The sequence below is a fragment of the Doryrhamphus excisus genome, chromosome 19 (genome assembly GCF_030265055.1).
Source record: "Doryrhamphus excisus isolate RoL2022-K1 chromosome 19, RoL_Dexc_1.0, whole genome shotgun sequence".
Taxonomy (NCBI): Eukaryota; Metazoa; Chordata; class Actinopteri; order Syngnathiformes; family Syngnathidae; genus Doryrhamphus; species Doryrhamphus excisus.
This window is the reverse complement of record NC_080484.1, coordinates 10,031,219-10,056,784: the sequence shown is the minus strand read 5'-3', so window position 1 is coordinate 10,056,784 and position 25,566 is coordinate 10,031,219. Positions and strand designations below refer to the sequence as shown.

At 39.7% G+C, this 25,566-nt stretch overlaps 3 protein-coding genes and 2 long non-coding RNA genes across 7 annotated transcripts; 3 read left to right on the top strand and 2 right to left on the bottom strand.

The window, feature by feature from the left end:
• Positions 1-3,351: 3,351 nt before the first annotated feature.
• LOC131107423 (uncharacterized) lies at positions 3,352-10,466 on the bottom strand. 2 transcript variants are annotated; one of them, XR_009120254.1, is made up of 5 exons: positions 10,364-10,466; positions 8,493-8,964; positions 8,284-8,409; positions 7,047-7,188; positions 3,352-5,187 (listed from the first exon to the last, which is right to left on the bottom strand). It is a non-coding gene; the product is annotated as an uncharacterized LOC131107423 (long non-coding RNA). The 2 variants fall into 2 exon arrangements; XR_009120255.1 differs by lacking the exon at positions 8,284-8,409.
• Positions 3,447-10,052, top strand: rhag (Rh associated glycoprotein). The gene is made up of 10 exons (XM_058057435.1): positions 3,447-3,752; positions 6,226-6,409; positions 7,059-7,209; positions 7,505-7,652; positions 7,855-8,021; positions 8,098-8,235; positions 8,307-8,425; positions 8,500-8,573; positions 8,735-8,808; positions 8,961-10,052. Exons 1-10 carry the CDS (start codon positions 3,575-3,577, stop codon positions 9,033-9,035), a joined length of 1,308 nt encoding a protein of 435 aa, XP_057913418.1. The 5' UTR covers positions 3,447-3,574; the 3' UTR covers positions 9,036-10,052.
• A 38-nt stretch (positions 10,467-10,504) lies between the features above and the next one.
• si:ch211-22i13.2 (uncharacterized protein LOC553945 homolog) lies at positions 10,505-12,345 on the top strand. Its single transcript, XM_058057628.1, has 7 exons — positions 10,505-10,648; positions 10,975-11,029; positions 11,137-11,298; positions 11,359-11,417; positions 11,499-11,591; positions 11,677-11,769; positions 11,852-12,345. The coding sequence occupies exons 1-7, from the start codon at positions 10,646-10,648 to the stop codon at positions 11,900-11,902; spliced, it is 516 nt and encodes a 171-aa protein (XP_057913611.1). The 5' UTR covers positions 10,505-10,645; the 3' UTR covers positions 11,903-12,345.
• On the bottom strand, positions 12,323-25,505 carry rd3 (retinal degeneration 3, GUCY2D regulator). 2 transcript variants are annotated; one of them, XM_058057627.1, is made up of 3 exons: positions 25,252-25,505; positions 15,077-15,380; positions 12,323-14,282 (listed from the first exon to the last, which is right to left on the bottom strand). In XM_058057627.1, exons 2-3 carry the CDS (start codon positions 15,364-15,366, stop codon positions 13,931-13,933), a joined length of 642 nt encoding a protein of 213 aa, XP_057913610.1. In that variant the 5' UTR covers positions 15,367-15,380; positions 25,252-25,505; the 3' UTR covers positions 12,323-13,930. The 2 variants fall into 2 exon arrangements, with proteins under 2 accessions (XP_057913610.1, XP_057913609.1); XM_058057626.1 differs by lacking the exon at positions 25,252-25,505 and adding an exon at positions 16,691-17,166.
• LOC131107519 (uncharacterized) lies at positions 18,561-22,921 on the top strand. The gene is made up of 3 exons (XR_009120267.1): positions 18,561-18,849; positions 20,159-20,335; positions 22,136-22,921. It is a non-coding gene; the product is annotated as an uncharacterized LOC131107519 (long non-coding RNA).
• Positions 25,506-25,566: the final 61 nt, after the last annotated feature.

Below are 25,566 nucleotides of genomic sequence, written 5' to 3'. Positions count from 1 at the left end.
CACACCCTCATGATACAAAACAATATTTCAAAAGTCTTGCAGTCCTGAAAGTTGTACTTTTATGTTGTTAGCACCAAATTGGACAGTTTTGACAACAACCAGTAGGGGTGCAACAGTAGTACAGTTTCAGTATGTCTCATTCTCTCTAATATATTAATACTACGAAATAGTATATTAGAGTAAATACATAAAAATTAAAGAATGTGGCGGGCCACTTTGATGTGTACATTAAAGATGCTAAAACCAAATCAATGCAGGTCAGCATCTTGTACTACAAGTTATACAAGCGTTGTGTTATTAGTGAAATATCAAAAACGGGTACACCGCACCATGACGTCAGGAGCAGGAGATGGCACATAACTGTACTCTCCGAGACATACTCAGTCCTATATTCTGTCGCTTAATGCCGATAGTGTTTTCATCTGACCCTCACGGACATTATGTCAGAGGGGAGGGTTTTTCTTTGCCAACCTGGACAGGTACAGTGCAAAAGGTGGATTGTCCCGTTTATCTCTATCAAAATGTCAAATATACAAATGTGACACGAGAGACAACACTTTGAGTTTTCTTTTACAGGCCTGATTCAATGGGGTGGAATGCTGCACTTTGATCCAAGCTGGCCCCTATGACCTTTGAGGTGACATTTCAGAGATGGGTGGTAGTGACCTTTCAAATTACTATGGTTATCACATATGCTTTTATTAGATCACCTCTTACTCTCTCCCCTAATATGGTCGAAAGTGTTCAAGAATAGAGACACCATGTAATGATGATTTACTGTCATAGCTTCAATATTATGTCATTGGCTTAGCTTCTGTGTTCAGTCGCCCCTTCATGAAGTCGCTTTAATGACTTATGAAGTGGTAGTTTTATGACACAAACTTTAGTGGTTCAATATTTAGATTTAAAACACACCATCACGTTAGAGTACAGACCCCTAAATACTTTTTAGCAGACTCCAATCTCTTCATTCCAAGAGTCATGAAGTTATTTATCACTGCTTGCTCCAAATTCCGACCGTAAACAAGCCATAGGCGCGCCACATCCTTTTGTCTCCAATCCCCACGTGCCATTACGCAACATACAGGAGGACATATGATCTTTAGTCCATCTGGTGACGGAGTACGAGATCAGTCTGATGATGGATGAACACTTTGGTTTATACCAACCAGATGTATGGGTCAAACAGAGTTTTCAAGCATCATATCAGATGTGCCTAGAACAATTGTTTCTTGATTAAAAACAGAAACGTTCTTCAATGCAGTGAAGGCAGATCGATTCCCCCCTTTTAACCATAAAGTATGAAGTTCTTGCTACTACCGAAGAGGCATAACTAGGGGGCCCTCCTTGTTCGATACGGGCCCCATAGGTTCGTGTGAAGCGGTGATCCTCAAGGGATCAACAACACATTCCTCACTTAGGAGGATGGCTTGGTATAGATACTGTGTGTTCCCGATAAGAACCAGAAGCCATGATTGGTCTCTTCATTAATCAACAATGTAAAGCCTTCTGTTGGGGGGGCATACCGCACGCACATACTACACCACATTCCCCAAGTCTGGTTTCTATTCTGAAGCTGTAGGTCTCCGCAATGGCACGTATAGTTCAAAGTTGCTGAAACAGACTGTTGTACTTCTTGGGAAATAGCACCGCCTCCGCAGTTGAAAGGGTCGTGACTGTTTGAGCAGCTGGAAGAACAGCAAACCGTGGTGTCAACAAGCTGGCAATGCACGGTGATCAGCGTGTTGTCAGCATTTAGCACCATCCAACACATATTGGTCATTCCCAAGTTAAATGTAATTTTTTCCAGCTTCCTATGATTAATTCTCCACCCCTTTTGCTTCTTTGTCCATTAAGTGAAGAAGAAACTGAATATATTTATATATATTATAATATATATTTAGCCATTTTGTGCCCACAAATGCATAGTTTAGGCATAAAATACATACAAAAGTTTAGCCTTTTCCCAAAATTTAAAATATCAAAATTCCCCCCACATCCTGATTTTCAGTAAATGTATGGACACCCCTGCTTTAGAGGTCTCACTGCAACAGTCTTTCCTTCAAATTGAAGAGGGGTCCCACAGTATGTAAAAAACGCCACATGACATTGGAAGCCCTGAAGGGTCAGCCACATACAAAAAGAGAGTGTTTACTTAGTTATTAATAGGGTGAGCTCCGATTAAAGCAGCATATAACTGTTGCAGTCAAGGATGAATGGCTGTGTTAAGTGGGCCATAAATCCTGCTGTTCAAACTTGTCTTGAAACAAAACAATACATACAGCCGCTGCCAAATATCACAGCAAAAACTCTGCAGTGTAAGTTGATGGGGTAATGGGAGTTTATGACATCTCTCAACATTTGGAAGCCATTTCCCAAACACTAAGAAAAACGCTCCAAAACAAACACAAAATGTGTTGCTGGCATTGATTAACTACTCTCGCTCATTCACAAGGTCTCTCAGCCCAAAAGGCTAATAATAAGGCCAATTTTGACTCCTATTTTCACATTGTGGGAGCTGCAGAGCAGAACCTGATGGCCCACTGTGAGCTGTGAGCCTGGATACTTTCTGGTTGGTGGCAAAGGAAGCACAGGCGTATATGAAATGATGCCAAACGACAACACTGGAGCCCCAGTGTGCATTCTGGTCAAAATGACATGAAAAAAACACGCTGTGAAACTATTTACTCACATGCCTTGCAGTGATTGCTTGCCTTGTTACATGGTGGTTTGCATCAACGATGTGAGCAATACAGAGTCTTTGTTTTTCAGTGCTCCACACCTACTGTAATATCAGAAAAATCGCAAAAAAGGTCATTATACAGTGAGACCCAAAACACTTGATGTCAGATATCAGAAAACTAAACCTGAAGAGGACTTTCCCTTTTACAGAAGGATGGTGATATGAAAATTTAGGTGTAGAACAGCCAAGATTTAAAATTAATTAAATGCACAAAAATGCCCTTACAAACCTGACAGACAGGAGCACTTCTGCAAAAGAAGGGAGTGTCAAGATTTGCCAAACTGAGACAATGCCGCAAAAAATGGTTTGGTTTGGTTGCTGCATTAAACAGTGCAATGAATCTGAAACTGCAAACACACGAGTCAAAACCAAACTGTCTTTGCAGCATGGTCAACATGAACAGAAAACTGAGTGACACTTGTGCAATGCAAAGCTGCCTCACATATTAAATATGTCAACAAACTCAGTGACAGTGAAAAATGAGTGCCTAAGAAGCTCAATAAGGTGAAAAGTGTGTACTAAATGAGGGTTTGGCTTTGTCCCTTCAGTCATCCACAGAGGAAACCCATCCCTGAAAGGCCAAGTACACGAGGGGGGGTTGAGAAAAGAAAGAGGGGGTGTTCATCATCCAGGCCCAAGACTTCTGCTCTGTCATTGGCCACAACAAAACCCGCATCAGTTTAAAAGCAGATGCCACTTTCTTCTTTCCCTTCACTCAGTTAGAAATTGAGGCTTACTGCGTGTGTGTGTGTGTGTGAGTGCACATTGCACGTTCCTGTGTGTGTATGTGCATGTGCAAGTGCCACAGACAGATAACTATAGCGTCTCAGCATGCCGGCGTACGCCACCAACATGAGGCTGAAGTTCCCCATCGTGGCCTTGGCTTTGGAGATTATTACCATCATCTTGTTTGCAGTTTTTGTGGTCTACGATGACGGCAAAGGTCACGGCCACGACTCGCACTCCAACAACACGGGCCACCACGACCCGCCTATGGAGCTCTATCCCAGTAAGTGTGACTGGTGCTGCTGGATAAAGGATGCGCTGAGTGGGATGTCTATAATACTGCAGAAATCAAAACTTTTTATTTTATCGATTCTGCTCCATTATAATGCTTTTAGCTCTATATTGGAACCCTACTTGGTACCGAAATGTGAGGTGAACTGGCCGCCACATGCCTCACTACAAGGCAGCAGAATGGTTATCTTAATATACAATGATAAAGAGTCTTGTGACACACTAATATGATTCAAATCTTTTATGCATTTTGGCTTCCTGTTGACTTAAATCAATGAATGCAACTTTGAAGTCATTTCAATAACTCATTATCAGCTTCATATCAAGGTTTGTACTCTGTCAGGTGGAATTACTATTAATGCAAAACATGTTTTTTTTCCAATCACACGTTGAACAGAAAGAGTGTCAGGAGTCACGGGTGTTATGTTCCTCTCCATCCACGCCTGTTCATAAAAAAAGGACCTCCAGAGGAGTGTCGGGTGGCATATAGTAAAGAATATGCATCTGCAACTCTCCTGCAGTTTAGTGCTGCACTGAAGTGTCCGCTCACAGTTGGGTGTGGCGGGTGTGACCCACAGAGATAATTTTTTTTTTTTTTTTTTTTTAGAGAGATTTTCACTTTTTGCTATATTGTTACACAACTAGAAACATAATGACCATGTCAAAACCAGTGTGGGTTGCACAGTGGACCGTAACCGATGTCATTAAGAGAATAAACGTGAGGTGAGCCATCAGAGAGGGTCGTCCAAAGTTACCTTCAAGGGATGTTAAGGGTCGTTGCCATAGGATTTAAGTACATTTACATGTTTTGCAATATGCGTGTCCACGAAACATAATCCACACACAGGATACCGTGTCAAGCCGAAGCATCTTTGCACATAAAGAACATGAATGACATTTTTGTGGTGCAAAATGATTTCAAGCATCGCTCCTTCACATGCACATTTCACCCCAAGCGGTAATCTCTCCGTGTGAGCGTTACCTAACGTCTGGGCGTGATGCCAGATGCTGTGGCTGCGTCCCAACTTTATCTCCTCGTATTCAGCGCGCAGCTTACAACCATGTTCTTTAGTCACCACAAAACGGGGCATCAAATGCAAACTTCAAAGCGTCAAATAGGTTATCTACAAGGCATCACTGCAGGTGTAAAGCAAATGTTAGCATTTTAAGGTTTTTTTAAGCGTCCTCACATATTTGGCAGCATCACTCAACTGACAAATGGAACCACTAAAGATAAAACAGCATTTTATTTGCCACAGAACCCAGCAAAGCAAGATGTTACTGTTAGTGTGTGCACATTCACATAGCGGAATGAAAAAAAATGTCATGCCACCATGGTTCACGCAAGGCATGGCATCTGTAAAGCTGCAGTGGCGTTGAAAGACAAAGTGCTGCATGCACAGAGTCCTGGGGAGTTCAAACTTTCACTGAGGGAAATATCAAAGGATGAGGGGGTCACTTTCATATTTTACATTTTGTAAACAGAGAATGAAAAAAAATATCAACCAACATATCAACTAATAACACCCCCCCCAACTACATTCTTATGAATGTCTTTCTCATAATATTATGAGTATCACAAAATTATAATCCTGAAAAAGTTGCATCCATATTATGACAACTTTGAAAAAAAATTCTTCAATTCAACTTTATGCTCCTAATACTTGTTTTGGAAAATTATGACATTATCAATATTATAACTTTATTTAGCTAATATTTTTACTATTGTTGTAAAATTACTTATTTCCTTTTTTGTTTTAGTTTTGCTTTTAAAAATGTGCCATCTGCAGGCCACACTTCAGACACCTGATTTAGTCCATAACTTGGCAGTAAAGAATAACTAAATACAAGGTCTCCATCTTTGTCATTTGCACAAAAAAATTCAAAACTGAGTTTCTAAAACTATGACTAATGAGCGTCACCATTGAAATAACCAATCATCAAACAAAGCTGGTGGTTCCTGTTTAGAACACCATTAAGAATGCTGTGCTATGAGGAAATTACACCCATTGTCTTTCTAGTCTGATGTCATTTCCATTGATGGCGCTCATCACATCAGCTTAAGACCATTTCCTGTCCGAGGACGCACCTATGGACACCACCCATGGACGTGTACCTATACCGCCATCCTTTACTCCTAAAACAAACTCCCCCATCGCCCCTGAAACCTGTTAGGATCATATGCTCCACATACTGTAGAGAGCATTTTCCCAGAATCCCACTGAAAGTGTGATTGAATTGCTTTTCAAGTCACCAGGTCACGGCTGACAAAACAGCCCCTGTGGAATTATTTCCACAGGTCAAATGAGTGAGAGGGAAATTAATAGCGCGCGGCCTGTTTGGAATTGACCACATCACATAAAGTGTTCCGCCTAATTCAATATGACCACCGCCATGGAGTTATCTATGGGCTAAATTGCGTCTTGCGTGACAAATCACTAACGCCCCCCCTCTCATGTCCCCAGTGTTCCAGGATGTCCACGTTATGATCTTCATCGGCTTCGGCTTCTTGATGACTTTCCTGAAGAGATACGGCTTCAGCAGCGTGGGCGTCAACTTACTGCTGGCCGCCTTTGGCCTGCAGTGGGGCCTCCTCATGCAGGGCATCTGGCATCTTGATGATGGCAAGATTAAGATCAACATCTTCAAGTAAGGCCAGAACCACTGCAATTGGATCTGGGGTTGCAATCCCACGTTTTTTAGAAATTCATTCATAAATGATCGGTGTTTGATGGTAGACTATGGTCTATTATAAGCCGTAACGTATTGCATACAAGTGGTGTGTAGCATTCTGGTCACTAGGTGGCACTAAACATTTTAGACATTACATTACCTTAACACTGCATGAAGTCAACCATGTCATGTCCCACATGATAGAGCGGGAAAAGGTTGTCCTCCCATTCCATGTGGAAGTGGTAAGTTTTTGGCTTCTTTAGTTTAAAAGAAATAAATTTGAGGCTACCTAGTTAGCTTGCTTGCTAGCTTGCCTGCAGCATAATAATTGAGATTCCATTTCCTTTATACTAAAAAATATAAGAATGCCAAATAAAAGGCAAATTAAATAGCAGAGACCCTCCGTTTGGGCAGTTATCCAGAAGTCTTGCAGCATTTGCTCAAGTTGTAGTGTAGTGACCTTCGTGCGACATTTGATTTTTTTGTATTTTGATCAAATTCGGTTTTTTGATCATCAATTCTTACCGATGTTCCAATATTCCCCAGTTGAATTTGTTTCTGAAAATATTCCTACACAAACTACTCTTATGCTGTGGTTGTTTTACCCTCTCACCTCTCATTGAAGAATCATCAACGCAGACTTCAGCACAGCCACAGTCCTGATCTCCTTCGGAGCGGTTCTGGGTAAAACCAGCCCTGTTCAGCTGCTCATTATGACCATCCTGGAGATCAGCATCTTCTCCATAAACGAGCACCTGGTGGCAACAGTTATGGAGGTGAATCGAACCACAAAAAAAAAAAACATCATTTAGAGAAATAAATACATTCACACCTTACACATCATTGCAAATATAGACCGAAAAAGTGAAGGTGCACTTTGACAATGCACAAGGCAGTAAATGGAAATTAATGGCTTTTCATTCCAAGTGCATCCAATTTAAAGTTTGATCAATATATGCAAATCTAATAATGCAATTATTTAAGCCTCCTAATTTGTTACACCCTAAACTAACATTGTAGTTAAGGAAACAATAGTTGTGGAAAAGTGCATGAACTATAGTCTTTTTGCAGGCCAATGACGTTGGGGCCTCCATGATCATCCACGCCTACGGAGCTTATTTTGGTTTGGCCGTGGCTCGAATGCTTTACCGGCCTGGTCTGAGGAACGGCCACGAGAATGACGGCTCCGTCTACCACTCTGATCTGTTTGCTATGATTGGTAAGACATCAGTTGTCCTGCATTGGAATCCAACTTTTACCCCTGCCTCCTTGCTGATCATTCATGCCATCTAGTGGACACAGTTGTCTGTGCGGCTGTGCTGAGGACTGGTTGCTCAAGGATACCACCTAGTGTTTGTGAAGCGAATAGCTTTCTTTCCACTTGTGATTAAGTAACTTCACTGACCCCCTCTTCTTGACAGGGACCGTGTTCCTCTGGATGTTCTGGCCTAGTTTTAACTCAGCCATTGCCGAACCGGGCTTCACCCAGCTCACAGCAGTCATCAATACCTATCTCTCCCTGGCCGCCTGCGTGCTCTCTGCTTACGCTATCTCCAGTCTGGTGGAGCACAAGGGAAAACTAGACATGGTCAGACAACTTTCCTTCAACAGCAAACCTCAACTGTGTTTTAAACCTGTTCTGACATCGCTTGTTTATTCTCCAGGTGCACATTCAGAATGCCACACTGGCTGGTGGTGTCGCCGTAGGAACATGTGCCGACATGAACATTGGGCCATTCGGGGCAATGCTGATTGGATTAGTGGCTGGTATCGTTTCCACCCTGGGGTTTAAGTACCTGACTGTGAGTTGAAGTAAAACACCTGCATACCAAGCCAATGTGCATATTCACATTGAAGTTGCTTTTCTCTACAGCCTATTCTGGCATCTAATCTGGGCATCCAGGATACCTGCGGTGTACACAATCTGCATGGCATGCCGGGCATCCTGGGAGGCCTGGCCGGTATTGTGGCTGTGGCTTTGGGTAAAAAAGAGTAAGTGTCATAATCAGAGCTTTCACATATTGCTGTGTTTACTTTGCTAAACATCTGCTCTGCTCACCTTTTAGAGGGAATGCCGCCATGCAAGCCGCCGCCTTGGCTTCATCCCTTGGGTTTGCTCTGGTTGGAGGGGCTATCACAGGTGGGTGAAGAAGTGACACTCAACGCTCAGCAGCCATTTCATTGGTATAAAAACATTATATTGGATGTGCTTTTATTGCACAATAGTAGCTATGTTTAAGTGGTTCAGTATGGTTGGTCGATTGTGACCAGGGTGACCAAAAATATATTTCCTTGCTCAAGGATTAATAATGAAGTTGCCTATCTGGGGACAACCTCCAGACCAGAACTGCTTCGACGACTCTATTTACTGGGAGGTAAGAAATCCTGCTCAATTTCATAGACGGTAGATGTAAGAGATGATGATTAAACTCCCGTGCTGCATCATAGCCAGGTAGTGCCTGAATTAATATCATGTTGAACTGTTGGATTTCTCCATGGTGATTTTTGTTGTTGTTTGCTGTCCCAGGTCCCTGCAGAGGAGGAGGACAACGAGGAGAGCTTAGCTCATGCAGATCACTCTAAGAACAAAGCAGATGTTTAAGACCTGGACTAGGAAAATGCACAATGCTTTCCATCACAGTTCAGAGAAAAGCAGTAGGACTCACTGAATTTGACATCATAATTTTCTCAAAGAAATACATGGGCATAGATGGGCATAATAATCGATTAATTGCTGATTAATCGTGTCTTGAAGCAACTGAGGCGCACTGAAGTGCACCACCTGACTGCAACCAGCAGAGGCGCTGTTAATTCAGTCTGAAGTAGTTTGTTGGCAAAGCAGAGCATCAACATAAACAATTGTCAGTGGCTATTAAAAAAATATATTGAAATTTAAATGCCTGTCCTTAAAACTACACACTTTTTGGAATTTAATCAGCAGCCTACAGGGATGAGTTGTTTTTGTTTGGGTTTTTTTACACTGAAATTAGCAATGGACGTATGATTTTTTTTTCATAAATCAATGCTGTAAAACAGCTTTCTTTACTTTATCAAGCATACACGCATGCTTTTATATACAGTATTAGTAGAGTGTCTATTTTAGCTTTCAAGTATTACATTGTACTTCTTCCACACAAATTGATGAAAAGCAGGAATGGAAGGGCTACCTCACCCCTTACCTTTAGAAGAACAATGTTCCTGTAATGAATCAACCTGTGTGTGTCTGTGTACACTGAGGCTTATATTATTTGGATTCAATTACATGAAATGTATTCTTTTATGTACATACTATTTCACATAGTCAGTTTGATGGTAGCCCTGTGGTGTAAAAAGTACTGGTACTGGATTTTTATTATTTCAAATGACAGCATATTAATTACACACAGGAAAATAAGTCATGTGCAAAATATTCATACTCTAAGGCAGGTTATTTCTCTTTGTCACTACATTTACGATACAACACTGTTACACAAAGCTCCAATATGGAGTGCAGGGCAATATAAAACTGACAACATTTAGAATTAATCTCTTGTTTTTGGCCATTTATGTGCATTATTTTTTGGTATTGTCTTTTATACAGATTGTACTATTACTGCCATAATAAATGTTTTCTACATTATTGCCAAATGTGTGCGTTTTGTGAATCACCGTCACTTTCTCTGCACTATACTATACTATACTTTCCTAATACTCCGGGTAGTTAATTCAACTAAAAGAGAGGTGGAAAGCTTTTGAAATACTGTACTAAATTACCGAATTTGCTGAATGATACTTTACGTGGTTATACAAAAGGGACCTCTGTCGTACAGATACACAGTACAGTGTTTACGAGTGGGAGCTAATTATAGTTGTTTAAAGAACATATCCGTATTTAACTTACACATTCCCATAGTGACACTTAAATGTATCAACTTGTCATAAAATACGTACCTTCTCCGGACAACAATTACCGACATTTAGCGTAGCATAATGAGTCACAGGTTTATGTAAAGCGACAGGTGGCGGAGTACTTCCGCATTGGTTTGGCGCGCTGTCATTTTAAAGAAATAACGACGCACTTCCGTGTTGTGAAGGAAGCCAGCCGTGGTGCATTCTGGGATAGAAAATGGCTACCGGGGTTGTTAGCTAAAGCTAACCTACGGCGCATCAGTGTGTGGATAAATGTAGATATATTTTGTTGTGTTGCCAAGGTGTTTGTGATTAACTACTACCATGGTGAGTGTCATAACTTGCCATCTATTATGAGCATTGCTTTCTGCGTGAATGCAATTTAGTGTTAGCTTAGCAACATTGAATACATAATCCGCCAACTATGAGCGATGGTTGCTAATAGGACAATGTTATGTTTATTTGTGTGCAACTTTTAATATGTCAACACTGTATCAACCTGAAATTAAACACAATCCTGTTTTGGTGGGTAATCACCACATTTTCCCTGTTTGATTTAATGTTAAATGTCCCACTGCAGCTATTAGATTTTACAGTACAAGCATTAGCAAAAACAATGTCGACTGAATGATCAAAATGTTCTTTTTTTCAAGTCAACAAAACCAGAGTGCAGAGTGTCCAGTTCCAGGACAGATGACAAGAGCCGAGGCAAGGCTGCTATGTTATAGTGTGCATATGCAAACCTCATTACTAAAGTAGTTTTAATAAGATTTGTGCAACTCTTGCCGTGCATCAGTAATCTTCTGTTTATGCAGGAAGAGAAAAGAAAAAGCGGAAACGAAGCCGGAGTAGATCATCCTCCTCCTCGTCCTCCTCTTCCACGTCATCGTCATCCTCAGCATCCTCGTCATCTTCTTCCTCATCGACCGGCTCGTCACATTCGTCCATTCGCAGCCGGAGTAGTTCCAGAAGTAGTGGTACGTTGACATGCAAATGGTATTGTTTTCAAATAATTCACTCTTGTTTTTTCTTACCAGACTCCCGCAGTAAGTCCAGAAAACAGTCTAAGAAAAGGAAAAAGGACAAACACAAAAAAGTATGTTTCTGTATTATGTTGCTAGCTTATTAATTAGTAATATCACATGCAAAAATGTGTCCAATTTTTGTAAATCTGCAGCAGAAGGGCAAGAAAGAGAAGCGACACAAACGTAAAAAGGACAAGAAATCAAAAGGCGGGGAAGACAATTCTGGGCCTGTTCAGATCTCTAAGGTTGTACATGCGTTTCATTCATTATGATCACATACCTTTTTAAACCCAAATGTGATGACCGAGCTCCTTTTGTGCGCTCTCTCAGTACTTGAAGGAGAGGAAGAAAGGCGGCAAGTACAGCATGATTTCAGGAAAGAAGATCAAGATGAAAGTAAAGAAGTCAAAGAAAGATAAACAGGTATTTTTGGAGACACTATAGATAGTGCTGTATCCTCTGGCTGATGTACATATGTGTTTTGTTTTGTTTTTTTCAACACCAGCGGGACAAAAATCGAGCCGAACTTCTGGAATTCTTGAACTCTACCTTGTGATTCCACTGTGGATACAGCAGCCGACCTCAGGAAACGGACTGTCCAGGAGTAAATAAACATTATTTACAATGTGCAGCATAAAGAGCTGATACTGTAATAGCAAGACTGAATTCAAACCAACCTGTCTAAATTAGATGTTGTTTCTTATGACCATATGCACTCGCTGGCCGTTACAATAGGTACAACTGCACAATCCAATCAAAATGATGTCATAGCAAAGATAAAAACGCTCGGATGTACCTAATGAAGTGGTTAGTGAGTGTCCCTGCCACGTGTCACTACTGTGTCAGTAAGTACCTTTCTATAATAGTTTCTAATGTGACATTGATGCATTCCCTGTGTAGTATATATCGGTGGATTCATTTGAATAATGACTGTTTGAACTGATCCAATGCATTCATGGAGCTGTCAGACAAAAAATAAATCAAATGTTCCATGTTTTATTAGCTTTTCTTCTTTGCAGCAGACGGACACATGCAGAAGCTTTTAGTGTTGCTGACTGACCTTGAATGTGGGAGTGATGTGCGTGGCTATTGTGCTTGCAGAGGCTGACTCATCTCGGAAGTGATGGGAAAAAGAATACTGCTAGAACATGAATTTCGTTCAAACGACACTTGACTAAAAAGCTCAAACAACTCCCCTTTTTTTAAGCAATGCAACTAAAAATCTTTAAATTGTGACATATTTGCAGTAGGATACATTATTTGGAAGGGTTTGTAAACAGAAACCATAATTTACCAATTTCACCACGAGGGAGCGACACTAGTGCTTTTCACCGTTTGCATCTGCAATTAGGATTGCAAAAGAGTGTGGCATTTATTTAAACTTCACAATTTTATATTTAAATGTGAGTGTGAATGGTTGTTTGTCTATATGTGCCCTGTGATTGGCTGGCGACCAGTCCAGAGTGTACCCCGCCCGAAGACAGCTGGGATAGGCTCCAGCACCCCCATGACCCTCGTGAGGATACAATCAAAATGCATAGAAAGCAATTTCAATGATAAATGAACATTAAAGGTTACTTTTACCTTCACTGAAGACGTTTGACGTGACTGAAAACAGGAAGATGGTGGTTGATCTCGCTGCCGTTGTGTCTGGGAACTTCAATGAAGGTAACCTTAAGTGTAACCTTAAATCCCTAATTTATTTTAAATGCATTTACAGTTGTTTTATGAATGTAAACTATAATTGGAAAATCATAAAAACTTGTTTTGACTTCTGGTTCCGGTTGCCGATTTGTTTAGCTAGTTCATAGGATGCTAACAAGGAAAGGACGTTTTTTGATATTTGACAAATATACATTAAGAAAACAGTTAGACTCACGCAGTTTATTAATAGTATAACAAGACCGGAGAATGCAGGCAAAATTGTGGCATATATTTTTGTTTGTTGAAAATCATGCTAACCGAGGTTCCACTGTATTAGGTTATTATACAGTAGTGCCCCTTTGTTTGCAGGAGTTACGTTCCAAAAGCCCTAGAAATGCTTATAGTATGGCTCTCACAGTTATTAAACACATTTCAGAATCAGTTGCACACAATAAGCAACAAAGACATGCATGCGGTATACAGTACTGTTCTTACAAAACCTTACACAACATCGTGTCTTGTGAAGTTGTCTTCCTGCTGGAAAATGTTGAATGCATTGACTTGTGAGACAGGGCCCTCTGCTGGGTTCATATTTGCGGCAACTATTTTTTTCCCCTGCAAATAACGCCATCAAACCCTTTTCTATTAAAAAAAAACATTAGCAAGCATTTTAATTGTCCACACCCATGGAAAACTAGTGCAGTGAGATACATTGTGGTCATCTACAACCATGCATTCCTAGTTACAGACATTTCAAACCAGAATGAAGCATGACTTTTTGTATATGGATATGTGTGTAAGTACAAGATGCAACATGCCTGAGTGGGGTGGTGTCCTACTGAAGAAGATGAAGTTGAGCTTCATCCTGGATCATGTAGTGCAGAGTGACCAAGTTGCAGATAAGCAGGAGAAACCACCTCACTGTTCCTCACTGTCTCCATCAGACCAGTTTACTGCCACTCGCCCCCTTGTATCTGAAGTCCGGCATGCTCCACACCCTCTCCTCCCTCTCCATGCATCTTTCCACATCCTCCGACACCGTCTTGAGGTCGCTCAAGCCGCCCCCGTCGGGCGATGCCAGGCCGGCAGCGCTGCCGAATGGGTTGATCCTGATGCGGGACCTGAAGTTCACCAGGGACATGCTCATAGCACGTTTGTTGTTCCACTGTCGGGCGAGCCGCTGGGCTTGCTGCTCCTCCTTCATTTGGTCCATGGCCTGCAGGAGGACAGAGCGGAAGATGCCGGACACTTCCTGGACCTCAGGCTCGCTGGCTCGGATGGCATCACGGAACCTGGGCACAGCCAAGCATCCGGATGAAGACCCCCAACTGTTTAGGTTCCAGGACTTTCCTGGAGTCTACTATTACTGTTGCTTTAGATGACAATATGGGACGCCTCTCATGTTGTGTTAGCATTAGCATGTGTGCTAACATTATAGGATTCAGTCTTTGGTTAGTTTATCAACAATGCTGCTTGGGAACTCATGGGGGAGCCCAAGCGCAAGAGACAATTATTCCTTACTGTTGCTTTAAACATGGTTTATAGTACTAATATATGGCAGTTTTATTTATTTAACTTTATGGTTTAATACAATTATAATTTTCCAATGGAATTGTATTTAATACATTTTAAGACAGTTATATTGTGTATATATTATTTAAAATATTTTTATTATATTATACAATTCTAAATAATTTTAATAATTTAATAATTAGGTAATTAATTACCATTAAATATTTTATTGTTCATATATTATGTACAATATTTTTGTAATTATCCATAAAAATAATACACACTGCAAAGGTCATGTGTCATTTTTGAAGACCACATATGATTTTCTATTTGTCTGTCAACCAGATAATAATTCAAATAGTCAGAAAACTACCATACATACATGTGGCGGCCACTTTGATACATTTTTTGCACAAAGGATGTTAAAAGCAATCCATTCTAGGTCAATTTACAAATGTACTCGCATCTTGGCTTTGTGGATTATTTTCATTTTTGCAACAAAAAAACCCCGGCCCACTAACTGTACTTTAAATGAGACATAAAGTGGACAATGTTAGAGTAAAAGTGTTCTTACTTGAGTATGACCAGTCCACAGCAAGATGGTGGCACCTTGGAGCAGAGGTCCTCCAGGCCCAGCTTCTCCCCGGTGCTGATGCTGTAGGATGAACGAGGCGTGTTGGCCAGCCAGCTGTAGTCCACGCCGGTTTTCAGGCGCCGGTACTCGTTCTCCCTCTCTCTCTGCTGCCTCTCCGCCTCCTTCAACTGCCAGCTGAACTCCACCATCAGCGTGTCGGTGACCACATCGGCTGGGTCCCTGCGGGGGCTGCGGTGGTACGGCTCGCTCCAGCTGAACCAGGAGGCCATGGCCCCAGGCACTCCTTTTATGGTCCCAGAGTGAGGAAAAGATATGAAAAAAATCATTCATAATGGGTCCTCAAAAAGACACACACACCACCCTTTTTTTTTAACTGTCACGGGCAATGCCTGTTATGATTAGTATTAAAATAATTGGAGATTTAGAGAATAAACTTTTTCTAAACTTACGAAAAAAGTTGGAAATTAAGAGAATAAAGTTGCAAATGTCTGGGAGAAAACTCGTAATATCACGACAATAAAGTCGTAAACTTAAGAGTCCTAAATTTAAGAGAAAATTCCTGTAATATTACGACAATATAGTCATAAATTTATGAAAATAAAGTAGTATATTTACAAGGAAAAATACTTGTAATATTAATTAGTCAAATTTATAATCAAGTAAATTTATAATGAAATTGTAAATCTACTATTTTTTACATTATAACAATAAATAAATACAATAATTTACAAGAAAATGTTTCTTATATTATGATAACAAAGTCATAAATTTATGAGGAAATATATGAGTCAGAAATGTATTTTAAAAAAAACTTGTAACATTTGGACAATAATGTAAATTAATGAGAATAAAGCCATAAATTTACAACAAAAAAACTGTCATATTATTACAATATTGTTGTAAATCTACAAGAATAAAGCTGTACATTTATGAGGAAAAAACCTATATTATTATGACAATATAGTCATACATTTATGAAAATAAAGTCATAAATTTACGATAAAAATGCTAACTTTATGTAACAGGCATTGCCTGAAACAAAACAACTTAGACAAAGGCCAGTATGTTGTTATGAAAAATAATAATAATAATTTCATTAAAAAAAACATTTAGAGGAGTGGCCAATTATGCAAATTAAACTGCCACAAATAGATTCAAGTCAAATATAGCACAAATATAGAGGCATCAAAAATAAAACACAAAAAGAAACATGCAAGAACATACCTAAAATAGCAAAATAAATAAATAAACAACAAAATCAAGGAAAAAAAAAAAATCCAAGCAGAAACGGTGAGTCTTTTTAAAAGGCAAAATGAAACCTAGCAACCACCATCATAAACATGGACGCACAGATGGATTCACGATCAGTAAAAAAAAGTACCACCATATTGTTTCCACACACACACACACACACACAGCTTGTGCTTTTATAAGTATCCTGTCTTTAATCTGAGGTTACTGTGTTTATTCTGTGAGTCAGTGATCAGCAAAGCATGCCTCCTATTCTATTTAAACAACATAATAGTAAATGTCACTTTTATACCATCATACAGTACATACGGTATATCATACATGTAGCATACACTTTCTTACCTCTTTATGTCCTTGGCACTTAAAAAAAAAAACAGGGGAAAAATGTTAAAAAAGAGATGGCTTCTTCAGAGGGATGCTGGTCCTCTCTCCATTATGTCCCTGCAACACATGCAGCCTCCTCTCCCCCCCCCCTCAAGGCCTTTACTTGTTGCACCAACACTGTAGGTCAGGGGCGCCACCATCTCCAGCGGGAGATTGAAGATGTGCTTATGTCCCTGGCTTCGTGTGTGTGTGTCTGCATGTGTGTGTCTGTGCTATTCGCTGTTGCTATAGCGACAAGCCTAAGCCTATTTGTCCACAATAAGCTCCCCCATCAGCTGAGAGGGAGCCATGAGAGGCAGATAAAGAGGACAGGCAGGTTTGGAAATCAAAGGAGGCTATTTTGAAGGTGGCGCTTTATCATCACCTGGGGTTGATTGGGGGGAAGGGGGAGTCATCCATGTGGATGGAAATGAGCCTCCGATACATAATGAGATGCACCACTGACCCGCGCAGATGCCTGCACAATTCAAAAAGGAAGTGCAGAGCAACAGGTAGATAGATGGATAATTGGATGAATGCAATAAAATAATTAATTAATAGAATAAAATAAAATAAAATGATGTAAGAAATGTAAAAACACTGATGTAAAAAACAGAAAATATATTAAAAATAAATAAATTAGCATGAAACACAATTCATCAATAAAACAAGAATAATAGAAATCACAAAAAATAAATAATAATTACATTGATGTCAAAGACAGACAGATAAATGAAATTTTCAAGCGCATATGAAAAAACTGATGTAAAAACCAAAATAAATAAATCAATAAATAAATACATTAGCATGAAATAAAATTAATGAATAAAAAAAAGAAAAAATTGAAATCACAAAAATAAATAATAATTAAATTTATGTTTAAAGACAGACAGATAAATTTTCAAGCACATATGAAAACATTAAGACAAATAAAATAACATAGTAATAAATGAAATGAAATGTCATCAAATATAAAAATACACATTATGAAAAAATATATAGAAAACTGAAAATAAAAAAAATAGAAATCACAAAAAATAAATAATATCTACATTGATGGCAAAAGACAGACATAGCTGAGCTTGAGGGGAACAGATGGGAAGGTGAGATCTTCCCTAAAAACCCGACATGACCAGCACTAATCCTCTAAAGTGATTCCCTCAGCGAGCCAGCCAGCAGATCTGAGCACAAAGTGCTCCAGTTGGCCTGCATTCAAATAGCACAGTTTCTCAGGGATGCGTCATAATGTTAAGAGCCGACCCCAGATCTGTTGTAAAGACATCGTATACTGTACATAGTATGCACTCAACTTACATTCATGTATAGTGTGCGAGCGAAGGCAAGATATGCTGCTTTCCCGCACTCCCAAATTATAAAAAAGTGATATTCAACTTCAATCAGCTTTCCCACAGGCCAAAGCTTCAAGGACCGGGTCAAAGGGCAAGATCAAAATGGGCAATGGGGGGCCTAGACCTTGTGGGGATAAGGTCACAGTTCATCTCTAACACAAAAATGACGACAAACCACAATGAGTTATACTGAGGCTTTCCGGTGCTATCATGATTTTGTAAATATAATATCATATATTATATGACACCATAATTTAAAAAAATAGTTTTCTGCATCCCCAATGATTACAAATTAGCACAAAAGGTCCATAAAGGTCCATAAAGGTACTCTTTTGACAGATCAACCATACCTTATAAAACACTAATGTAAATTCATATACAGTATTCTATATTGTACGCGGTGTGCAATTACCCATACTCACCGCAAGAGGGTAGAGTTTTCCCATTTATGTCGCACAGAAAGTCTGGTTGTTTCGATTCGCGCACTTGCACACTTAAAACATTTAGCATTCTGAGCGTACGTCAAAATGTAGTCGTAAGTCGCGAGTACCCGGATGTTACACAGATCACGATAAGCACACTCAATCATCGCCATCTTGGCTCCGTAGGCGGGAACAGGAACAAGGAACACGACCGACTCGAGTAGTTGTAAAGAAGACGCAGTTCGACATTGTGCCTGTGAATATTGTCATTCATCCAGTTTATTGGTATTCAATCGCTCGTAACCGGACTGTTCGGGCTGTTTTAGAAGACATTTCGCAGAGTTAAACATTGTGAACGTCATTTCCGGTAAGTTGGGACAGCACTACGCTGTCAAACCTCACCCCCATAGGAACTAAATACGCAGTGTACTAAGTAAGGGCGGATTGACACGACCTATTTTCTTTCTGTTCTCCGTATCATCTTGTTGTAATCATATCAAGCCTGGTGGGGGAGGAAAGGAGTGTCTTTGGGTGGGTGCTAAACTAAACTATAGTTTTAGTTGTAAAAGCAAACCTGACAGACTCGATCCAATAAACAAAATAGTTCCGCGCCCAACAGAACAAATATCAATAATACTAGGAGAACTACAGGGAACTAATAGTAGAAAATGGTTTCAGGGAAATAAGATTGAAGTGCATAACATGTCTGAAAAGGGAGGGGGAAATCACATCTAATAATAATAATAAAATAAAGTATTACAATAAACAAAGCGTAAAGTGAAAGAGTGAGGCCTAGCTTCACCTTATCTGACTCAATAAATGACAAAAGTGCCACCCTGCTGATTACGTAATACAGACACCGGCTAACGCTATGGAAGGAAGCTGTGGGTAAATCACATGAGTGCTGGAAAAAAAAAAAAGCTAATTTGCTGACATCCACTTTTCCTTGGCCTTTGTCCAGTTTGCTCTTTTTACTAGAAAAGCCCCCCTGAGTGATTTACACTGAGGTCAGCGGATCCGCTGTGGGAGACGTGTATTCCCAAAAGCATGTTACACTCATTAAACCCATTCAGTGTGGCTAAATGGTTGCTTCACTGTGATCAAAACACTGGCTTTATTTACATTTTAAACATGCAAATAAATACTCTGATATACAATAGGTTAGTGTGAGTGGCAACCCATTAGCAGTGGATTAGATTGGACAAACGTAATCAAATGGGAGTTTAGCTCCCATTTGTGTTGAAAAAGATACCACATACATGGATGACTTGGAAATGTGATCAATCCTGACAATATTTAACTCTTTTGTGTATTTTTCCTGTTGCGCTGCTCATCGTGATGATAGCGTTGTCTACATGCACATAGAGACATCTTGTTATCTGTACTGTATGTGAATCACATGCTTAACATAAGGAGGCGGATTACCTCGTCGCCCCACCAAGTCTGTTGCTGTGCTTGAACCCACTCAACTCGCTGAACAAAGTCTGAGCGGTAGAAGTGACACATTAACGTCTACTTTTCTTTCATTCACAGCTCAGACCGTCTTTACGGTATTGGTATACAGTGTATATTCAAAAAAGTACTATTGTATACGTACAAAAAAACAGTCTCATAGTAAATTAAAATTTATTTGATAATTTTGCCGGTCTCGATATATTGCCATGTCTGTCTTCCAGGCAGGCAGGAAGAGGGTTCACTCTTTTCAGCCCCTGTTTCATAAATCAAAGTCTGAAACAAAGTGAGCCCTCTCGTGAGGAGCGATGCAACGTAACGTAGGAGAAGTCAGGAAGGAAAAAGCAAAATCCCCACAGCCCCAGTGAGGGCATATTGCAGCTTCAAACCAGATGAGCAAGGTGAGCCCATTAATATGAACGGAATTTGTTTGAAAGCGGTGGTATCAAAAAAGGCTACGCAACAAAGCACCCTGTCGAAACCACACAGAGATGCAGAGCCTGTGTACTTTGCTACATCGCAAAAGAAATACAGTTCAAAGGCAGCATTTCCAGAAATGCTGCTAATGTTTGACAGACTTTATAACACTGAAAAATGACATATGAAAGAAAATATTGCATTTTATGTGTACTGTATGTAAATTGCATACACAAGATTGATTCTACAAGATGATTTTAACGTTACTTTGAAAGTACAATGAAGAAATATATGGAATTATATTGCATTCTACTGATTTCAGTTCTACTACTTTACACTCTTCAGCACTGTGTGAATGCTGTAGAGACTGTATGATACAAAAGGGCTCACTCCGTTGATGCCGTTGTTGTATGGAATAAATGCTCTAAGGTAGTGAAACCAATGCATAGAGTTAACCCGCTTCCTGGCTGTCTGGAGCCGAGAGACGAGGAAAATAGACACGCATGCACTAATAGGTACCAACATACACTGTGACACGCTCCCTGTTTACTTTATCTTATCGTAATGATAAGCTTTTAACATTTTTTGTGTGGAAGAGGCGGTCAAAGTTCTATAGGTAAAGCTTGTCATCATTTGATTGTTTACGTAATGCATGCAATCGCAATAACTATGTAGGACAATTTGAATTAAATAAGAGCAATAAATGCCATGTGAACATTAAAAATATGGCAAGAAATACAATAAATATACACCAAAATTAGTATAATAGTGGAAAATACAGTAAACAAACTAAATATATTTAAACATATATATATATAAATAATATACCAGAAATAACATTCATTCATTCATTTTCTACCGCTTTTTCCTCATGAGGGTCGCGGGGGTGCTGGAGTCTATCCCAGCTGTCTTTGGGCGAGAGGCGGGGTACACCCTGGACTGGTGGGCAGCCAATCACAGGGCACATATAGACAGATAAAATAATAATAATAATAATGGTAGAATATATAAATAAAACTACTAGTAATAAGATAACAACTAAATTACAGTGTTTACTTAATAAAACAATAATAAGTACACTAAAATAATGCTCCAATAATATAATAATGATTTCTTCAATGCCATATAAAAATGGTAATAAAATAAACTAATAAATACCAAAATGGCCAAAATAAAATAATTCAATAAAAATAACATATAATACAATAAAAAATATAATAAAATAAAAAATGTTAAAAACATACAAGAAGTAAAATAAATCAATAAATAAAAATGGTCTAAATATAGCAATAATATAGTAAATATACCATATTCAAGCTGTATGTGGATCAACAGCTTTCTGTCTAGCCGCACCCAGCGTTACCGTGCGTAGGACATCATGTATCAACACCTCTCAGCCTCAGTACCGGCACCCCGCAGGGCTGTGTGCTGAGCCTACTGCTCTACACCCTCTATACTCACGACTGCACTCCTGTTCACAACAGTAACACCATCATCAAATTTGCAGATGACACCACAGGGTTGGGCTCATCTCTACAGGGACGAAGTGGAGCAGCTGGTGTGGTGTAAGGAGAATAATCTGCCACTCAACACCTTGAAAACAAAATAACTGATCATAGCCTACAAAAGAAAAAAAATCATAAGAAGGGGCTGTGTGGAGAGGGTGGCTGACTTCCGCTTGACAGCGTAAACATCTCTGAGCTACTGAAAAAGGCCCAGCCGAGACTTGCACTTCCTGAGAGTGCTCAGGAAAAATAACAGAGAGTGCTTGTGTCCTTTTACAGGTGTTCGATAGAGAGCCTTTTGACATACTGTATATGCATAAGGTACACCAGCTGCACAGTGGCTCAGAGGAAAGCGTTCCAGAGGGTCATCAACACACCAGAAGATCACTGACTGCCCTCTCCTCAGCTCGGAAGAACTACACAGTTCCCGCTGTCTCAAAAGAGCCCAGAACATTATCAAGGACACATCACACCCAGCTTCTACCCCACAGCAATAACGAAACTTAATAATAGCCAAAATAGTTCTCATGCTACAGGTAACCCAATAAATATTTATTTATGTTTATGTCTATTTAGGCTTTTTATGTGTTTTTAGGATGAATGTGAGTGTGAATGGTTGTTTGTCTATATGTGCCCTGTGATTGGCTGGCAACCAGTCCAGGGTGTACCCCACCTCTCGCCCGAAGACAGCTGGGATAGGCTCCAGCACCCCCCGCGACCCTCGTGAGGAAAAAGTGGTAGAAAATGAATGAATGAATGAATGAATAATGTGTTTTTAGGCTCTTTTATAGCTTTTATATATGGTCTTCAATGATGCACTGACTGGTATGCACTTTCATTTTGTTGTATCATAACAATGACAATAAAGTTATTCTATTCTATTCTAAATTATTAATGAAATAATGTGTAAATATTACAATATAAAGTCAACAAATAATTGAAACCAAATGGATAAAAAAATCCACACAAATGACTGAGGTCATGTTGTATCAATGATAGCGGCACTCCGGGGCATCATCTTCACCACGAGGATGGTTCCTGGAGTTCACATTCCAGCCGGCTTAACCTCCCTCTCCTCTTTAGGGGGCGGGGGGCGGTGGGGGGGGGCACCCTACCCAGCCAGCTGCCATGTGCTCAGATTAAAGTAGCGTTACGTCGTGTGGGAAAGGACAATGTTGGAGTTTTCTATACTGCTTGTAATCGTTGGAGTTACAATGTCTTGATGAGATTCATTAGGGAAGTCTGATAATTAGCGTTACCGATAATTTTCACTGCAATGTCAGCATAAAAATGGCATAACGGTTGATATCGATATTGTTTTTTTTCCCGATCATGAAAACCAACATTTAAAAAATGCTGTACACAACACATACGGTATGTGTCCATTCCACCACAGGACACATGCTATGTTACACATATCGGTATTGGCTGATATCGGTATCGAATGGTGTTGGACAATATCGACAAATAATATTCCTAATAACAGTAAACATATTTTGTCTTGTCCGATTTATGTCATTCTTGCAATACCACAGCATCCTTTACCAAGTCCAATACTGAACTACATTGGGATTTAAGGATTGCCAAACAGAAGTATTTTTAAGAATTTGTGTTAATATTTGACCCGCGGCCTTCTCTTTTTGCTTTTGGAACCAGAAGGCAAACATCCTGTCCCTGCTGTATAATTCGGATGGTTTGCTTTGAAGACAAACGACCTGCAGGCAAGGTACAACACCCGGTCCATTCCTGAGAGGGTCAAAGTAAGTTCAATCAAAGTCTGTTGAAGTCTGTTCAGTTGTTGTTTTTTTCCCCCATAAATGTTGCATTGATGTTGCATGCAATAGGCATGCTGACTGCAGGATTGTCCACCGTAAAATCAAAGTTTATTTGCTATGTGCTACATAGCATGAGTTATATTTACAGTTTCACATGCTATTGTATTTTAAATGTATTTTCAAATAAATGAAAAAAAAAACAAAATAATGATTAAATATATATACATTCATTTTCTACCGCTTTTTCCTCACAAGGGGGTGCTGAAGCCTATCCCAGCTGTCTTCGGACGAGAGGCAGGGTACACCAATCACAGGGCACATATAGACAAACAACCATTCACACTCACATTCATACCTATGGACAATTTGGAGTCACCAATTAACCTAGCATGTTTTTGGAATGTGGGAGGAAACTGGAGTACCCGGAGAAAACCCACGCATGCACGAAGAGAACTTGGAAACTCCACACAGAGATGGCCGAGGGTGGAATTGAACCCTGGTCTCCTAGCTGTGAGGTCTGCGCACTAACCACTAGACCGCCATGCCGCCCCATTAAATATATATGATAAAAAAAATGTAAATCCAGCAAAATTAATCTAAAATCAAGATTTGTTTCACATTCATGCGATTTGTTTAACGTAATTGTATATCAGGGGGTGTTCAAAGTACCGCCTGTGTCCCTATTCTATATTGAATGTATATTAAAATAAATCATAACAAAAAATAATAATGTACTTTTATTGGGTATTGTTTAAAAAAAAATAAATTCAGCAAAATTTATCTAAAGTCAAGATTTTTTTTCCACATTCTTGCGATTTGTTTATCGTAATAGCTCTTCACACTGTGGCTTTCGCTACACTTTCTGCATGGCCGCCACTGCATAGGAAGCTCCCCTTGGCAAAAAACTACTTACCTCTCTTTTGGAACCCAGATTTTCCCTCATCTCAAGGTTTCCATACTTTTCACTAAATTATTCTGGAATACACCCTGGATGTACCCAATCTTGGGTTAAATCAACAAAGATGTTAATATCAGCATCTTTGTGCAATGGACCCCCATCACACACAAAGCAATGTTCTGTGCATGACGCCCAGCAGCACAAGAATTCTGGGTAAAAGCCCTGTGTGTATGTTGTCTTTTGTAATAATGCTCATGGGCCTTTTATGTAAGCACCCCCTCTCCTCCCCTTTGGGTGGGGGACTCTTTGGTCAGCAGACACATGCTGACTACAGTTTGCTCATTTATACACCCGTTCCCACCAGTGTTCCGTCAACTGCAGAGGGCACCTGGCATAGATTGAATACAAGGTGTTTATTATCTGGGAAGGCCTTATTTGTACACATGTATTTTTTATAATGATGACATTGTTGCCACAAATAAATATTACAATTAAATATGCATTATACTGAAGTATTCCGTTTTTTTTACTTACTATTCCATTCCAATACTGATTGGCCAACCGAAACATGGATTAACTGTACATATTTCAATTTATTAATGATGTGTGCTACTGGCCAGGGCCGCCATTAGACAGTAGGTAATGTTCATTAAACAAAACATTAAACAGGACGAAACATTGTATAATGACGACAATGGACACTTGAAAAAGTTTGTACATACCAGATGGACGTAATATCCGAGTTCCTGTAGAAGACAAACTAAACGCATTTCTTGTTTAAAAACAAAATGTCACTGTGGTTAAAAAAAAAAAGTTCCCAAAAAAAGAAGAGACGTGAAGTTAGGTGAGTGTTTCTCACTAGCTAGCCAGCTAGCTAGTTAGCTGTGGACAGCTAGGCAAAGCGCGCGTGCAAAGATGTCAGAGAAGTCGAACACCAATAGGTTTGACAAGGGTGCGATCAAACACGTTGGCATCGACTGGCATAGCCTGTGTCAAACTGAAACCATAGAACGCAGACGCCGCATCGAGTTGATTTG

What these genes read in the sequence shown, in the direction of transcription:
- rhag (XM_058057435.1), top strand. Translation starts at nt 3,575, where the DNA reads ATGCCGGCGTACGCCACCAACATGAGGCTGAAGTTCCCCATCGTGGCC. An exon ending in TGGGGTTTAAGTACCTGACT is followed by an intron (nt 8,236 to 8,306) that starts GTGAGTTGAAGT and finishes TTTTCTCTACAG; the next exon opens with CCTATTCTGGCATCTAATCT. An exon ending in GTGGCTTTGGGTAAAAAAGA is followed by an intron (nt 8,426 to 8,499) that starts GTAAGTGTCATA and finishes CTCACCTTTTAG; the next exon opens with AGGGAATGCCGCCATGCAAG.
- si:ch211-22i13.2 (XM_058057628.1), top strand. An exon ending in GACAGATGACAAGAGCCGAG is followed by an intron (nt 11,030 to 11,136) that starts GCAAGGCTGCTA and finishes CTGTTTATGCAG; the next exon opens with GAAGAGAAAAGAAAAAGCGG. An exon ending in GAGTAGTTCCAGAAGTAGTG is followed by an intron (nt 11,299 to 11,358) that starts GTACGTTGACAT and finishes TTTTCTTACCAG; the next exon opens with ACTCCCGCAGTAAGTCCAGA.
- rd3 (XM_058057627.1), bottom strand. Translation starts at nt 15,366, where the DNA reads ATGGCCTCCTGGTTCAGCTGGAGCGAGCCGTACCACCGCAGCCCCCGC. An exon ending in TGTGGACTGGTCATACTCAA is followed by an intron (nt 14,283 to 15,076) that starts GTAAGAACACTT and finishes GGCTGTGCCCAG; the next exon opens with GTTCCGTGATGCCATCCGAG.